Here is a 16,028-nt window from a genome sequence, read left to right as displayed (position 1 = left end):
ACGTCATAAAAGTCCATCGTGTATTTCCTGTTGCCGGAGTAACGAAATACGGTTGTGGATATAAAAGATATATCACCCCGGGGATGTTTATAATACAGTGTTGTATTTGATCGTTTGAAGCAGCTAGTCCCACAGCTAGATTTACTTTAACTGCACCACGCTTTGTTCTCAATATTACAATGTCTAGTGACAATATTAATATGTGAATGAATACACACCAATATGCATTGCAACGGACCCAATGCTACATCTGTTACCCGTGTGTTATTGCTGAAGGTCCTTTTGTTCATTGCAATTAAGCATATGTTAAAACATGTTTTTTGTTATTCGCACAAAGCACAAAAACAAACCTTGTATTGGGAGGGTATATTTATTAGATACCACCCTACAGACGATTGTCATTTGCAATTCAGATGATATAATATTATTCATAATTATTCATAAAAGGATATAAAGTTGTTTGTGCGTCCGCCAGTCAGAGTTCACTCATTTGTGTTTCAGAAATTGGGAAATTTAAACTTGAACCTGGAGTGTTAGTCGAAAGGTTAGTGCCGTCGCACGCTACACGTAAAGTCCGAGTTGGTGTTTACAATGGGGTGACCTCCATTGTTCTGGTATGTCCTTTTTATGAATAAAATCTACCTCTATATACTATCAGTAAGGGGAGCGTAGGGTGGCCCAGGGTTAAAGCGTTCGCACGTCACGCTGAACGAGTGGGTTCGATTCCCTGTATGGGTACAATGTGTGAAGCACATTTCTGGTGTACCCCGCGGTGATATTGCTGGAATATTGCTAAAGCGGCGTAAAACCATACTCACTCACTCACTTCTGTCACTAAGTAGTACTGATCTAGCTAAGCTATGTAGTATTCACTCTCTAATCTAGCCCAGATAGTGTTATCGTGTTTATCTTGAATACCATCTTCAAACCTTGTTCTCAGATCGCGATCTGCTTCATCATTAATAACGATCCCTCAATTATTAACCACACGACCAAGGGTAACGCGCGTACAACATCTGAGAAAGCGTGCTGCTAACATGAGTTTGTGCTCGCCGCGAGCAGGCGCCATAATGCATGAACGTCAGCAGAGGTCACGTGACACGCATCCTATCTGGCGAGAAGGTTGTAGCAGACGACCGTTTGTACAAACGGTGGACTCACAATCAGATAGTTGTGTCAGTCGCGATGTCGGCGCTAGTCGGGACATGGAATTATGTCTCGCAGGAAAATCTGGACGGGTACATGGAGGCAATAGGTGAGTCGGCCTACTTTCGTTACAATCGTTACCTGTGCTAGGTACCCGGTGCAGTCTGAATTGAAAATTGTAGGTATGTCTGTCTAAAGTCGTGTATAATGATATTCGGTGTATCAAACTCGATCTTTGCGTTTGTCTGTCAAAGGTCATGGGTAGTGATATTCGACGTAACTAACTTTGATCTTTGCGATGATTATTTTTTGCTGATAATGTTTCAGCACAAATGTTATTAGGTTTACCCCCTTTTTGATAATGGGGGTTGGGGGGAGGCGGGGGGGGGGGGGGGGGGGACACTATGAATGGACATACATCACACTTCGTATCATATAAGGAATCGTGCTCGGTTCTAAGCGACAGTTTTACCCACTTGGCTACCCTTTTCCCTCCTTCGCCGGTTTGAGTGAGTGTGTATGGTTTTATGCCGCTTTAATTACGGCGGGGGACACCAGAAATGAGCTTCACACATTGTACTCATGTCGGGAATCGAACCCGGGTCTTCGGCGTGACGTGCGAACGCTTTAACCACTAGGCTACCTCACCGCTCCTAAGCATATTTGTGAAGATCCACAAAACATATGTCATGCACCCATATGACAACAACAGTGAAATGATTAGGGGACAATTACGTAATTGTTTTTGAGGTGGGAATTTGTTTTCGTAATAACATGTACTTAGCGACTTGTACTGTACATTAAAAGATAAACTGCCAGACAAAAGAAGATATACACCCATGTTTGATGGTGGCTAAAAAACAAACAAACAAGAAATGGTTATTCATGGTGATGTACTTGATACAGGCATCATGGTTTTGTTTCGACGACTGTTTTCAGCCTAGTAACGTTTGGACAACGTTTGTAATCTCTTTTTATTAAACATAATTTTAAGTGTATAATTTCCTTGGCCTGAAGTAGTCCTGAAGTTATAATTGATGAGAAAAGAGACGGGATATTTCGTCGGTCACTTGTCAAATTCAATGTTCAAGTGTGTTCTTTCTTTTGTCCGTCAGTTGATATAACATTTATTTCGTTTCTCGCAATGAGTATCGTCAGCAAACGCCATCTTTTGAATACATTCTGATCAAGGACTGAAGGAGTGGTGTTGAAGTAGACGCGTTCCGCCCGATAAGTATCCAATCACATTCCGCCCGATAAGAATCCAATGCGCTGAATGTCACTGAGATGGCTTCGCTTCATAAGTATGCTTCAGTGTTGACAACACCTTGTCACAGACTTGTAACATATATATTGTATATCTATAACATTATGCACATGAGCGTCCACAGTGGTTATAGCGCTGAGCTATAACATTTATAACATTGTGCACAGGAACGTTCTCGCGTGTAACATTTATAACACTGGCACAGGAGCGTTCTCACGTGTAACGTTTATAACATTGTGCACAGGAGCGTTCTCACGTGTAACATTTATAACACTGGCACAGGAGCGTTCTCACGTGTAACATTTATAACACTGGAAAAGGAGCGTTATCACGTGTAACATTTATAACATTGTGCACAGGAGCGTTCTCACGTTTAACATTTATAACACTGGCACAAAAGTGTTCATACGTGTAACATTTATAACATTGCGCACAGGAGCGTTATCACGTGTAACATTTATAACATTGTTCACAGGAGCGTTATCACGTGTAACATTTATAACATTGCGCACAGGAGCGTTATCACGTTTAACATTGATAACATTGTGCACAGGAGCGTTCTCACGTGTAACATTTATAACATTGTGCACAGGAGCGTTCTCACGTGTAACATTTATAACATTGTTCACAGGAGCGTTATCACATGTAACATTTATAGCATTGTACACAGGTGCGTTCTCACGTGTAACGTTGTAACATTGTGCACAAGAGCGTTCTCACGTGTAACATTTATAACATTGTTCACAGGAGCGTTATCACGGGTAACGTTTTAATATTGTACACAGTAGCGTTCTCACGTGTAACGTTGTAGCATTGTATACAGAAGCGTTCTCACGTGTAACATTTATAACATTGTACACAGGAGCGTTCTCGCGTGTAACGTTGTAACATTGTATACAGAAGCGTTCTCAGGTAAAACAGTTAATAAAATATTGTGCACAGAAGCGGTATCACGTGTAACGTTGTAACATTGTACACATTAGCGTTCTCACGTATAACATTTATAACATTGTTCAAAGAAGCGTTATCATGTGTAACATTTATAACATTGCGCACAGGAGCGTTATCACGTGTAACGTTATAATATTGTCGTCAGGAGCATTATCACACGTAACATTTATAGCATTGCGCACAGGAGCGTTATCACGGGTAACGTTTTAACATTGTACACAGTAGCGTTCTCACGGGTAACGTTGTAACACTGTATACAGGAGCGTTCTCACGTGTAACATTTATAACATTGTGCACAGAAGCGTTATCAAGTGTAACCTTTTAACATTGAACACAGGAGCGTTCTCACGTGTAACGTTGTAACATTGTATACAGAAGCGTTCTCACGTATAACATTTATAACATTGTGCACAGAAGCGTTGTCACGTGTAACCTTTTAACATTGTACACAGGAGCGTTCTCACGTGTAACGTTGTAACATTGTATACAGAAGCGTTCTCACGTATAACATTTATAACATTGTGCACAGAAGCGGTATCACGTGTAACGTTGTAACATTGTACACAGGAGCGTTCTCACGTGTAACATTTATAACATTGTATAATTTATTTCCGTTAAATTTGTATAACATGGTACAATGGAGCGTTCTCACGTAAATACACAGGCGCATTCCATGTGTAACTTTTTAAGATTATGCACAGGGGCGTTCCAACGGTTATAACGTTGAGCATAGGGCCATCTACACACGGAACGGTGATAACATATGGACAGAAGCATCCCCACGTGAAACTTTTGTAACTTGTTATAACTAAAGGGTAAACATTGAGATTCAATAGGAATGAGTATACGATGTATTCGGATATAAATGGTATTCAGGATAATCGGATTTAAAAAAAGAGGGTCGTCTGTTGGCGATCCTTTGTAGACCAGAGCCTCCTAAGATTCGATTATTTCAGGCAGTTTATCCTGGAACAAAGACAATACGCATTATGACAGTTACACGATGCTCAGATGGAGCGGACAGGTTCAATATGCCTATATGTACCATGGACTTGTGAGTGAGTATTATTTTACACAGCCTTTAGTTATATCCAGGAATATCACGGCGGGGAACACCAGAAATGGGCTTCTCGCATTGTTCCAATGTGTTGATTTGAACCCGGGCCTTCGGTGTAAGGAGCGAACGCTTTAACCACTCGGCTACCTCACCGCCCCTATAGTATCTGGAACCAATAGTAACGGCATATAACGCTGCTTCATCGAAGAATTCATGCATGCTTTTTCTGTTCTTGAAAATGATTATCAATGTTTATGATCAATAAAGTTTCATTGAGAGAGGTTGCATGGCAGGGGGGGCTTCTGTTCGCCGGTCGTTACTGTACAGAAATAGCTGTTCCCGCGTTCATGAGCCAAGTTGCATAAACGCGTTGGTTTTGTCTCGTGTTATTCAGCACTTAAATTGTTCAAATAACCACTATGTTGTAGTGAGTGAGTGAGTGAGTTGGGTTTAACGCCGCTTCTAACAGTATTACAGTTATATCGCGGCTTATCAGCTTATTGTTGGAGGAAAGCCCGAAGTGATGTAGGTCTCAGACGTTTACCACTTCGGTGAAACCCACGAGAACGGGTATGGTGCTGACAAACCTAGAAACATAATCGGGGCGAACCGGGATTCGAACCCACGATCATAGGTTTCTGGCGTGCCCAAGGGACGCAACTCTGCACAGCGAATCGCGGCGCCTTAGGCGACAAAACAAACAAATTAAGCGCGGATACAAGCTCCGACGTTCACACAATTTGGCCCTCTCTCAATGAAGGTTGATACTCCAATGAAAGTCAATTCTTAAATGGTTTGTGTGACCCCTTCAGTGAATCGAAAGACATTTGTAGTGTGTTTTTCTCCCAGATTACGGATTTCACCTTTACCCCCCTGTCACTGAATCATCCATGTCAACAATGGCCTATTATTTCAGACCTTATACAACATAAGAATGTATGTGACAAATGTGATCTTTTTTTTTAACCCCCGCGAAGATCCGGGTTAAAACTGGTCTCTAGCAACCTGTGCGACTAACGGGATCGGGTGGTCAGGCTTGCTGACAGTTGATGCGTGAATGAAGATCGAGGCTCATGAGGTCAATCGCTGGATTTTCTGGCCCAGGGTGGATTATTTACAGACCGCCGTCAAATAGGTGGAATATTGCTGAGACGTTAAACAACAAACAAATAAACAAATGTTTGCCTCGCGTACTTCAATTAAATGTTAGATCATGTTGGGTCTTGTGTACTTCTCGCGAACTTCAATTAAATGTTAGATCATGTTGGGTCTTGTGTACTTCTCGCGTACTTCAATTAAATGTGAGATCATGTTGGGTCTTGTGTGGCACAGCGACCAGAAGGTTCGTTAACAGCGAATTGTCTATCCTGCCTGGTTGGCTGCACGAAGATGCTGAAGATTAGTAAATATCACATATTATTTTTAAAAATTAATTTATATATTTTCATGTTGCTTATTACAAATGAGTGAGTGAGTGAGTGAGTACGGTTTTACGCCGCTTTTAGTAATATCCCAGCAATATGAAGGCGGGGGACACCAGAAATGAGCTTCACACATTGTACCCATGTCGGGAATCGAACCCGGGTCTTCGGCGTGACGAGCGAACGCTTTAACCACTAGGCTACCCGACCGCCCCTATAACAAATGAACATACCATGATTCTATGGTTGGTTAAATTTAGGCGGTTATATAAAATTATATCTTGTAATCCTGTACTGTGATACAATGATTGTAGCATTTATTGGGTTGTAGCTCTGTGCTGGTAATTTGAACTTTGACCTGTGTCTTGTTTAATATCCAATTTTCTAAGTCAACCCAAAGTGAGTTCACTTTTCTGCACGACCAAATACATGTGTTCAATAGTTTCTTTCAAATCTGGGCAGAAGCTACATAAGTTGTTGTCTACGTATCCCGTCTTGTAAAGTTCATTGTTTGTTGGTAAAATAACGTGCATTATTTGGTATTGAAACCATTCGTGTTGGTTACACGTCTAAAAGGTCTTAGGTTGTAGTTAGGCTTATCTTTATCCGTCATCTTAGTTTCTAGTAGACTTTCAAATTTATCAAAGTGTCGATTTTTGGCACTATTGTTTTGTATTAAGGTTGAGTCGTGACATTGACTTTCTTTTGATCGATTTAAGTAGGTGAAACAAGTTAAAAGTAGAATACGGTATTGCTTTTCCTTTTGGAAATTGTTTATCCCCTTTATACGGCAGTATTGTTTTAGAGTTCAGTATACTCATGTGTTTTAGAAAGTGTGTTTTATTTGAAAGGTTCCTTTGAAATTTTAAAACGAAAGAAAAAGACCCAATTCATCAATAAGGTCATTGATATAGTTTACACCTTTTTCTTTCCAATCCTTATACAGAATACATTTGTGGTCTATTTTAATGTTATCGTTATACCCAATTCCCAGTGAAAAGAATACCCAATTCGGAATTTTCTTTCACCTTTATGTTTTTAGAAACCCCGCACAGAGTACATACTCATAGTATTAAACTACAAGACCCACTTGCACAAAGCGATCTTAGCGCAAAGGTGATCGTAGCTCCCATACTTTAACGTAGGTCTACGATGGTCTTAGCGCTAAGATCGCTTTGTGCAAGTGGGCCCCGGTCTGCTCCAGTAACTTTGTTTTCAAATCACAGCTCTTCATTTCGAAGGCATTTGACATTATCGGTACTTGGATTATATATTTTAAGCAAGTGTGACCATTTTGAAACAAATGCCAAATGCACTGAGTATCATCGATACCTTTTGAGATTGCATTATTTCTTTTATTTGTGGGCATTTTATGCCTCCATCTTTATTTTCACATACCATTAAACTTCTTTTTATTTTATCTGGTTTGCTTCCCCAAATGAGTGAGTGAGTGAGTGAGTGAGTTGGTTTTAACGCCGCTTTTAACATTATTCCAGTTATATCACGGCGTGTCAGCTTAATGTGGGAGGAAAGCCCGTAGTGATGCAGGTCTCAGACGTTTACCTCTTCGATGAAACCCACGAACACGGGTATGGTGCTGACAAACCTAGAAACATAATCGGGGCGAACCTGGATTCGAACCCACAATCATAGGTTTCTGTCGTGCCCAAGGGACGCAACTCTGCACAGCGAATCGCGGCTCCTTAGATGACTCGGCCACCCGTGCCCCCGTTTCCCCAAATGAACTTGAAGCATCCTCTTTTAAACTGATCTAAAACACAGTGAGGTGGGTGAGCTTTGCTGAAAACTAATGACTGAGTTTTGGTAGAATCAAAGATTTGAACACTGTATTTCTTCCCTGTGTGTTAGATTTCTGATTGACCATATTGTCATTTAGGAGATAAACATACTGTGTTTTCAAAGTAGAGCTTGGTAACCTGTAAATTTAACCGCGCTAAATTGAATTTGGAACCGAACGCGCAGTATGTTTATTTCCTAATTAACGCTGTGTTCAGGAGGGCCAAAATCCGTCGTTTGAGTGGGATGTCTGTGAACTGGATGAACCACTCGTACCCGTATGTCCTCGATGGGAATTAAGTCCACCGCAAGCCATTCAGATCAAGGTCATCACGTCACGCCATTCAGGTCAAGGTCACCACGATGGCGCTTTCGCACGCGAGATGAAGAGTCAAAGAGTTTTATCTCGTAATTACGTTTTGTGTAGTCTGATTGAACGCACCTGTCGGAATTAATTGTTGTTGCCGAGATAGCCTGGACTAAAAGATATACATGTACGTTATATCTAATTGAATTGTAAGAAGCTAATGAATTGTGAAAGTTAAAAGGATCGAGGCTTTTCATTTCGCCCACTAGATTGTTGATTGTATGCAGAGGCCAATAATATATTGTCGCATGTTGATGGGTTTACAAATAGTTGTTGCTGCGCCAAGTCTGCATCTTTGAAAGAAAACAAAATAGGACAAATCAACCGATGGACGAGGTTATTCTTTGACTTTATGTTAATCTATTACTACCACTACTACCGCTACAGCTACCCCATAGCACTACTACTACTACTACTACTACTACTACTACTGTTGTTTCTAGGTTTGTTAGCACCATACCCGTGCTCCTGGGATTCACCGAAGTGGTAAACGTCTGAGACCTGCATCATTTCGGGCTTTCCTCCCACATTAAGCTGACACGCTGTGATATAACTGAAATACTGTTAAAAGCGGCGTTAAACTCAACTCACTCACTCACTACTACACTTACCACCCATACAACTACTACCACCACCGCCGCTACTACTACCACTGCTACTATACCACTACTACTACTACTACTACTACTACTACTACTACTACTACCCGTACTACCACTACAACTACTACTGCCACCACCGCTACCACTACCACTGCTACTATACTGGTACTACTACTACCACTGCAACTACTACTACTACTAGTATTACTACCACTGCTGCTACTAGTACCACTGCCAATGCTGCTACTACTACTACTACTACTACTACTACTACTACTACTACTACTACTACTACTACTACTGTTACAGCTCATCTCCGTAGTCTAGTGTGATAGAACGTCTGCCCGGGAGCGAAAGGTCGGTGGTTCGGTGGTTCGATAACAAAGACGTTAAAAGACTGTAGTTGCTGTTACCCTGCCTGGCGCTCGGCATTAAGGGGATAAAACAAGGCCGGGTAGGCTCGCAACCAGCGTCATGATATCTCATTGGGCTAGCACACACACACGCACGCACGCATACACACACACACACACACACACACACATACGCACACATACGCACGCACGCACACATACATACACACGCGCGCGCACACATACACACATACATACATACACGCGCGCGCGCACACACACACACACGCGTGGTTATTCGATGGAGATGTATTTGGACCTTAAGTCTGCAGTGTTTAGGAGACATTTTTTAGCCCAGTAACGTTTTGATAACGTATGTAATTTTAAAATCAAATAGAGTTTTCAAGCGTATACTTTCTTTTGCCCAGCAGTTTATTTAAATTCAACCAGCATAATGGCAGCCTGTGCTCGGAGCGGCTTTCAACAACCCGTGTTTCACGAGGCTTGACATTGTCTTGACAGGGACCAACAACTCTTAGCTGTCCTGCTCGGAAAATTGATTTTCATTTATGACTTGAAATATTTACAACAGTAATTTGTTCTTCCAAAACAACAAGAAACGGTGCGCGTCCTTCTGTCGCCATGGCAACCAGCTGCAGGTGTTGTCGCCTACACAGCCCGTGTTGAACTGGAACGCGCTGTTTGTGATCAAAGCAACCAGGTAGATGTCGTTCTATGAGAATATTGATTATTGCATACCGTCAGGCAGATCGATATGTCTGGGGTCGGGGGGTGTAGGTGGGGTGCGGTGTTCTATACAACGTGGGCGTTGAGTCGTGGGGCGATGCCTACATACGCGGCGACCTGTTGTCAAATGATCGCGTTACACCATTATAGCAGAGTACTTGTTCACTGGAATCGCTACCATTTCTCTCTCTCTCTCTCTCTCTCTCTCTCTCTCTCTCTCTCTCTCTCTCTCTCTCTCTCTCTCAGAAGTATTTGGCTGTAGTTTGGACACTCCACGGTACTATATGCAGTGCCTTTTTAGAGTGTACCCGCATTCGTACAGACATTCAGTTTGACTTTTAGGATTGGAATAAAAAACAATACGTGATTGCACCATCGTCCCATTAGGACTTTATGAACGCTGTTAAAAAACAATTATTCCTATTTTATATAAAAAAAACCCCAAAGAAATGGTTTTCGTCCTACATTTGAAAACGTCTGTTAATCTTAAATTTTAACCTTCATATATTCAGCATCAATATTCTCGACATATTACGCCGCGCTCAGCATTATTCAAGCTATATGACGGCGGTCTGTAAATCGAGTCTGGACCAGAGAATGCAGTGATTGACATCTTGAGCATCGATCCACGCAATTAGGATACGATGAGTTGCATCATCCAAGTCAGCAAGCCTGACCACCCGATCCCGTTAGTCGCCTTTTACGACAAGCATAGTCTCCTCTTACGGCAAGCGTGGGTTGCTGAAGACCTATTCTTAGCCCGGATCTTCACGGGTACTCCTATTTACAGACGACACGTGGTCATTCAGGACAGACAAAAGTAACAACGAAAGAGGGTGCTTCATTCTGTCCGGGGTGTATATTTAGCCAAACTGTGATGCTGTTGCAGGTGTTCCTGAGCAGATGAGAGAAATCGCCAAGGAAAGCAAACCCTTGCTGGAAATCACACAAGATGCTGGCGACCACTTCATGATCCGCACAACAGTCGGAGACAAAGTAAAAGAATACAAGTTTGTCATCGGCCAGGCCTTTGATAGCGTCTCTCTCACTGGCCAACCTCTAAAGGTACACACAGAGATGGGATGATTCTGAAGAGAACATATTTTTTTCAAATTTTGGAAGCGACATTAAGCAATATCACGATATATATATTTAGTATGGAGAATTTTAAAAAGTGTTGGAACCCGAGAAATATTTAAAACGTTGTTTTTTTCTTTTTAAACAAATAAGTATAATATTTTTATAAGAATAATGGTGGTAGAGGATTGGCAGTTGATATTTATATTTAAGATTATATTCAATTTGTAAATATGGAATAGATGATGAATTTCACTTATTGTAGCTTTGTCCTGCATACAACCAGTTAAGGAAACGGTATTTTCCAGAGTATTTCTGTAATCTGTCGAAAGATTATTATCAAATGTAAATACTGATATGATGACACGGTTAGCTAGGTGTCTGGCAGTTGTTAAGGAAGTAATCCTATTATTCATATACTACTCAAAAGAAGGAATTCATAGCTTGTCGGCCATCAGATCCGTGCCAATTTACACTTGTCAAAGGGGTACTCAAAGTACGTGATCTAGACTACCAGTTGTCGGACCTTCACTTATGTGGAAGCCTCGGTTGCTGAATGGGTTAGATCGCTAACTTTGTGTGCTTTACTAAGAAAGTATTATAACAAATATAGCTTTTGTTACTCAAAAGAAGTTAAGAAAACCCGATTCCTTCATATAATCATCCCATGAAAGATTGAACATAGTAGTAGCATGTTCTTTAACTTCTTTGAGTAGAATATATTGTCATTACGTACTTCTCATTGTAAACCAAATATACACCTTGAGTTTGTTTGTTTGTTGTTTAACGCTGGACTCAGCAAAATTCCAGGTATATGACGGCGGTCTGTAAGTAATTGAGTTTGGACAAGACAATCCGAGAATGAAATCATGAGCATCGATCCCATGTTATCGTTACCCGACGGATCGTTGCTCACAATATCAATCACTGGATTGCCTGGTCCAAACACGATTGTTCACATACCGCTGGAATTGTGCGGCGTTAAACAACAAGCACACACGTCACCACGCGTTCCGTCTCCTGCAGTCGGTGGTGGTCCTGGAGGGGGAGAAGATGGTGGAGACTCAGACGCTGGGGGACTTCAACATCCTCATCGAGAGATCTGTGGAGGAAGGCAATCTGGTGTCGGTGAGTAGCAGGCCATCTTCCCGAGGCAAGGGAGTTAACTGACAATAAAAGTCCAGTTTCCACCCTTGGCGAACCAGGCTGGAATTCTGGAGTTACGTTTTGGCTGGACTAACGAGTCTATGCATAGTCCAATCAAAATCGCGTAAGGAACTAGACATCTGGTTCGTTAACAACATGGATTCCAACATGCAGATTTACGTCGACAGCAGGGTTTGCAAAGCATGTGTACCGGCAACTCGGCGTAGACAGATATTTTGCAAATCATATAATGCAGGGGTATATAGCGATCAGCCAGTCTGTCTGTCCGTCCGTCTGTCTGTCCGTAATCATTTCCTTTTCCTGGGCAGAACTCGAAAACCGTTCTGTGTATTTGATCGAAACTTGGCAAATCTATCAGTCACATACTGAAGTTGTGCCTTTTGCTATTTTGTAATTTTTATTTTTTTATTTTTGCTATTTAGGAATGTTTCAAAATTTCATTTTTTCGTGTATCCATGGACACAAGTTAGACTTTGCTGAAATGGAGGTAGGTGTCGTTTCTGGAGCAGCACTAAAAAAACTGTTCAACAGTGTTGAATCAAACTTGGAACATGTATTATTCAGGGGTTGAAGTGGTGCCTTTTGCTATTTAGGATATTAGATATTTTTTTCCTGTTTCCATGGCAAGAAGTTTGACCTTGGCTACATCTTTAAAACTAATAGGTATTCTTCCTTGTAACTATGCACACATATGACCAGTTTGTCATCTGGTGCCTTTTGTTAATTAGGGATTGTTAGAATTTATATTTTTTCTGTTTCCCTGGCAACAAGTTTGACTTTGACTGTTCATGTTGGTGTGTACAAAGAAATACAAAGTTCCGAATCCCAATTCCATGGTATTGTTTTGATAGCTCAATAAATACGTACTCTTGAATACTGACAGACAGATCAGATAGTAATTCTTCATCAAGTGAACTTTACAGGCAGATAATTTGTTCTTTAGAATTTAAAGGAGCCGGGGGGATTTGTCATCTTCTGATGACTCTTGTTTAATCAAAGTGCTCACGTGAAGTGATGAACTTCGCCAAGTAAGGGGATTGGCTGCACCGAGTGGGCACTGACAGGTGTGGGGAGGGGGTTGACCATTGAGCGCTCAGATTACATCACACAGCTGACAACATTTCTCGTGCAACATTTGCTTCATCCTTGCGGCCATATTTACACCATACTGCTTCAACGTAAGGTATCAGTAGGGTTGGAATGAACCTCATTCACGAAGTAGGGCTCATTTGACATCCATGCATCATTGCGTTGGTTGACTTCGGGTTCGATCCCCACATGGGTACAGCCCATTTCTGGTGTCCCCCGCCGCGATATTGCTGGGATTTTGCTAAAAGCGGCGTAAAACAATACTCACTCACTACGTTGTGAACAATTCTCCGTTAGTTTTCTCAATTTCACGATGGTTAGAATAGGTTCCAAACACCCATGCTCAACGCGAGAAGATTGAGTTGGGTTTATCGCCGCTTTGAACAGTAATTTAGCTATATCATGGCGTGTCAACTTGCTGTGGAAGGAGAGCTCGAAGTGATTCAGCTTTAAACGTCGCGTTCAAGATTATTGCACTTATATAGCGACGTGCATGTACGTGTGTGTGCTATTCCGGACTAATGCCGGTTTTATAATGTCAGCCTGAGATATCATGTCGCAGTTTACCCCACTCAGACACGTTATTCTGACTCCAGATCCATCTGTCCTTGTTTTATCCCCTAAATATAATGCAGCAGTCAGGGTAACAACAAGTACCATCTTTGAACGCACTGTCCACCACATTATTTAAGAAATAAACGACTCGTGGTCGTTGTTTATCGTACAATAAAACATTACAGGGAGAATAAACCATAAGGGGTGGCTTATTTCTTAAACGAGATATCAATATTTTGTACAGTCTGTTTAAGGATGTCAATAGATTGTAGAATTTTGTTTTAAATCATTATACAATCCGACCTCGGCAATGTCGGACAAATCCATTTTTTTTCAGGGAGGGTTAAATTTGGTATTGTCGCAACTTCCACGTTGAATATCTACACATTTTCTCCCAATACTGATTGTCATGTCTCTCCCAGTTTTGGGTGCTATCGTTCGGCCATTGCGTTCATCTGCGTTGTCCAGCTTCATCTTTAGGAGATGGGAAATAACTCACTCTCGACACGTCCAATTTACGACGTCATCAAGTTGCGAGCGCATGTTCGAATCTCCAGACATGTCGTCATGCAAGAACTTTTTTTTTTATCGCGAAATAAAAAACAGGCTTCGTTCTTTGTGATTTTTATCTTATATTTACGGTTGCTGCTTGTTCGGCCAGGACGCATTGATTATCTTAACCTTTCATAGAGGCAATGTCCTGATACGTCGGGGTGACTTTGATGCGTGTTGATAAAACCATTGGGCACTGTGGGTAATCCTGATGGGTCAGCCAGTACTTACATGATATTAAACTCTCAGTGCCCTCTAGGATACCATAATCATGGGTTGTCATGGCAATTAACTCTGACAGTATGTGTGTTAATTACCGGATCCAACCTTGTTGATGTTCAATGTGTTTGGTGCTATAAGTGTCTTTGTTTAGGAATGTAAATTGTCCTGACTCGGGACATTAGTAGTTTTATTTGCACGTTATTATTAATAAGTCTGGAGCATTATTTAACTTTATGATAAAAAGTTGCAAAATTGTTTGTCTGAGAAAATAAGAAAACGTTTCCTTAAAATGTGATTCACTGTGTCCAGAAGTTATACTACTGAGGTTATGTAATACATTCGAAGAGACCCGTGAAGATCCGGATTATAATAGGTCTTCAGCAACCCATGTTTGCCGTAAAAGGCGACTATGCTTGTCGTAAGAGGCGACTGACGGGATCGGGTGGTCGGGCTCGCTGACCTGAGCCCCGTTCCACAAAGCGATCTTAGTGCTAAGTTGGTCGTAACTCCCATACTTCATCATAGGCTTAGGATCAACGTAGCACTAAGATCGCTTTGTGGAACGGGGCCCTGGTTGATGCATGTCACCGTATCCCAACTGCGTGGATCGATGCTCATGATGGCAATCACTGGATTGTCTTGTCCAGACTCGATTATTTACAGACCGCCGCCATATGGCTGGAATATTGCTGAGTGCAGAATTAAACAACAAACAAACAAAACCAACAAACATTCGGAAGACACCAGTGAAGAGGAATAAAAGTGCATTTTTTACATCAATTTTATGACGTTTCTTAGGAAACAGGACTGCGTCTTGATGTGTTCTCGTTAATCATATATTTATAACGCGGCAGATTCCATTCACGAAGTGAATACTTTGGCACTAAATTATTATTACCCCGGTCTTCAGATACGTTGGCACTAAAAATTTCATACTCAGCTCCATGGGGAGTATACATGCTGAGGAGCTAGGAGGTTAACAGTCACACTAACATCTCATCCTACGTGTACCCATTTACTGCTGAGGGTACATATTCGGATTTAGTTTAGGGTTTCACTATTGTCGGTCTAATGAATAAAAAATACATGATTTTAACGTTTATGATATTCTTTCCTCAGAGGATGACCGTCAACAACGTAACGGCGACTGTGGTGTTCAGCAAAGCATGACCGGAAGTGCTCCGTCCTCCATCTTGTTTACCAATCAACGAGTATAACCGCACGAACGCGCCAACTTGAAATCTGCAAGTCGATTTACCGTGCAATCATCTCAGAGATACATCGCTGCCACTCCTGTACTCATATCTCGTAATAAACTCTCTTGTAACTGTTTTCAGTGATGCATCTATATCTACAGACACTTAGTTTTGAGTATTGTTATCATTTATTATCATACTAAGTCATTTTTTAAAACGTAAAAAACAAGTTGCCTGTCTGACAATAAATACCATCTGACATTAGTGAGTGAGTTGGGTTTAACGCCGCTTTTAACATTATTCCAATTATATCGCGGCATATCAGCTTAATGTGGGAGGAAAGCCCAAAGTGATGCAGGCCTCAGACGTTTACCACTTCGGTAAAACCCACGAGCACGGGTATGGTGCTGACAAACCTAGAAACATAATAAACAATAATAAAAACGGTTATTCGATGGTGAT

General features: G+C 41.4%; 1 protein-coding gene across 1 annotated transcript; it reads left to right on the top strand.

The window, feature by feature from the left end:
* The first annotated feature begins 1,078 nt into the window (after positions 1–1,078).
* LOC124133447 (fatty acid-binding protein, adipocyte-like) lies at positions 1,079–15,702 on the top strand. The gene is made up of 4 exons (XM_046497879.2): positions 1,079–1,255; positions 10,598–10,773; positions 11,812–11,913; positions 15,490–15,702. The coding sequence occupies exons 1-4, from the start codon at positions 1,186–1,188 to the stop codon at positions 15,538–15,540; spliced, it is 399 nt and encodes a 132-aa protein (XP_046353835.1). The 5' UTR covers positions 1,079–1,185; the 3' UTR covers positions 15,541–15,702.
* The last annotated feature ends 326 nt before the right edge of the window (positions 15,703–16,028 follow it).

This window comes from Haliotis rufescens, unplaced genomic scaffold (assembly GCF_023055435.1).
Source record: "Haliotis rufescens isolate VD_foot unplaced genomic scaffold, xgHalRufe1.0.p SCAF_21, whole genome shotgun sequence".
Classification (NCBI taxonomy): domain Eukaryota; kingdom Metazoa; phylum Mollusca; class Gastropoda; order Lepetellida; family Haliotidae; genus Haliotis; species Haliotis rufescens.
The sequence above is the reverse complement of the archived record's forward strand: the minus strand, read 5'-3'. Positions and strand labels throughout refer to the sequence as shown.

Excerpts from the sequence above, each read along its gene's own strand:
- LOC124133447 (XM_046497879.2), top strand. The coding sequence starts at position 1,186 with ATGTCGGCGCTAGTCGGGACATGGAATTATGTCTCGCAGGAAAATCTG. Across the intron at positions 10,774-11,811 it reads TCACTGGCCAACCTCTAAAG|TCGGTGGTGGTCCTGGAGGG; the intron begins GTACACACAGAG and ends CGTCTCCTGCAG. Across the intron at positions 11,914-15,489 it reads AGGAAGGCAATCTGGTGTCG|AGGATGACCGTCAACAACGT; the intron begins GTGAGTAGCAGG and ends TTCTTTCCTCAG.